Below are 743 nucleotides of genomic sequence, written 5' to 3' on the forward strand. Positions count from 1 at the left end.
CAGATTTAGATTGGAGATTAGAAGGGGGTTCTTTACTGTGAGGGTGGTGGAGCACTGGAACAGGTTGCCCAGGGAGCTGGTTGAGGCCCCATCCCTGGAGATATTCAAGGTGAGGCCTGACGAGGCCCTGGGCAACCTGGTCTAGTTGGGGGTGTCCCTGCTGACTGCGGGGGGGTGGGACTAGATGGCCTTTGGAGGTCCCTTCCGGCCTGGGCAATTCTATGATTCTGTGATTCTATGGTTCTATGACCTTCCACTCAGCCAGTGCTTGATCCAGCAGATCCTGTGCTCATCCAGGCCCTGTGAAGCCAGTTTTTCCAGCAGATTTGGATGGGGGACAGTGTCAAATGCTTTTTGAAAATCCAGGTGTACAATATCAACAGCCTTTCCCTCGTCCAATCATCTGATTATCTTGATGACCCCAGGGGGGCCCCCCCCCGTCCCGTGTGTGTGCGTGTGGTGTCCCCCCCTCCCCAAAAACCCCCTCTCACCTTCCACAGGCAGAAGATGATGAGGGCCAGGAGGAGCAGCCCCCCCAGGATGCTCCCCACCAGGATCCAGAGGGAGATGGGCACCCGCTTCCCCTGGATGATTTCAAGCACCGTCTGTGGGGTTGGGGGGGGAGGGGAAAAGGATTAAACCTCAGGTTTTGGGGGTGATGAAGGTCTGGGGGTGCGGGGGGGGGGGCTCTTACCTCCCTCCGATGAGCCCCCTCCTCCAGCACCAACACGCTGCTCCCCGGG

General features: G+C 58.4%; 1 protein-coding gene across 1 annotated transcript in view; it reads right to left on the reverse strand.

Moving 5' to 3' along the window:
- LOC106898370 (integrin alpha-10-like) overlaps positions 1–739 on the reverse strand; it is a gene marked incomplete at its 5' end in the record, with an annotated part of 3,132 nt that extends 2,393 nt beyond the window's left edge. The window contains 2 exons of the mRNA XM_014959591.1: positions 492–605; positions 695–739. Of these exons, the coding sequence (XP_014815077.1) occupies positions 492–605; positions 695–739 (159 nt within the window). The remainder of the gene's footprint in view (positions 1–491; positions 606–694) is intronic.
- Between the last annotated feature and the right edge of the window lie 4 nt (positions 740–743).

The sequence above is a fragment of the Calidris pugnax genome, unplaced genomic scaffold (assembly GCF_001431845.1).
Source record: "Calidris pugnax isolate Ruff unplaced genomic scaffold, ASM143184v1 scaffold460, whole genome shotgun sequence".
Classification (NCBI taxonomy): domain Eukaryota; kingdom Metazoa; phylum Chordata; class Aves; order Charadriiformes; family Scolopacidae; genus Calidris; species Calidris pugnax.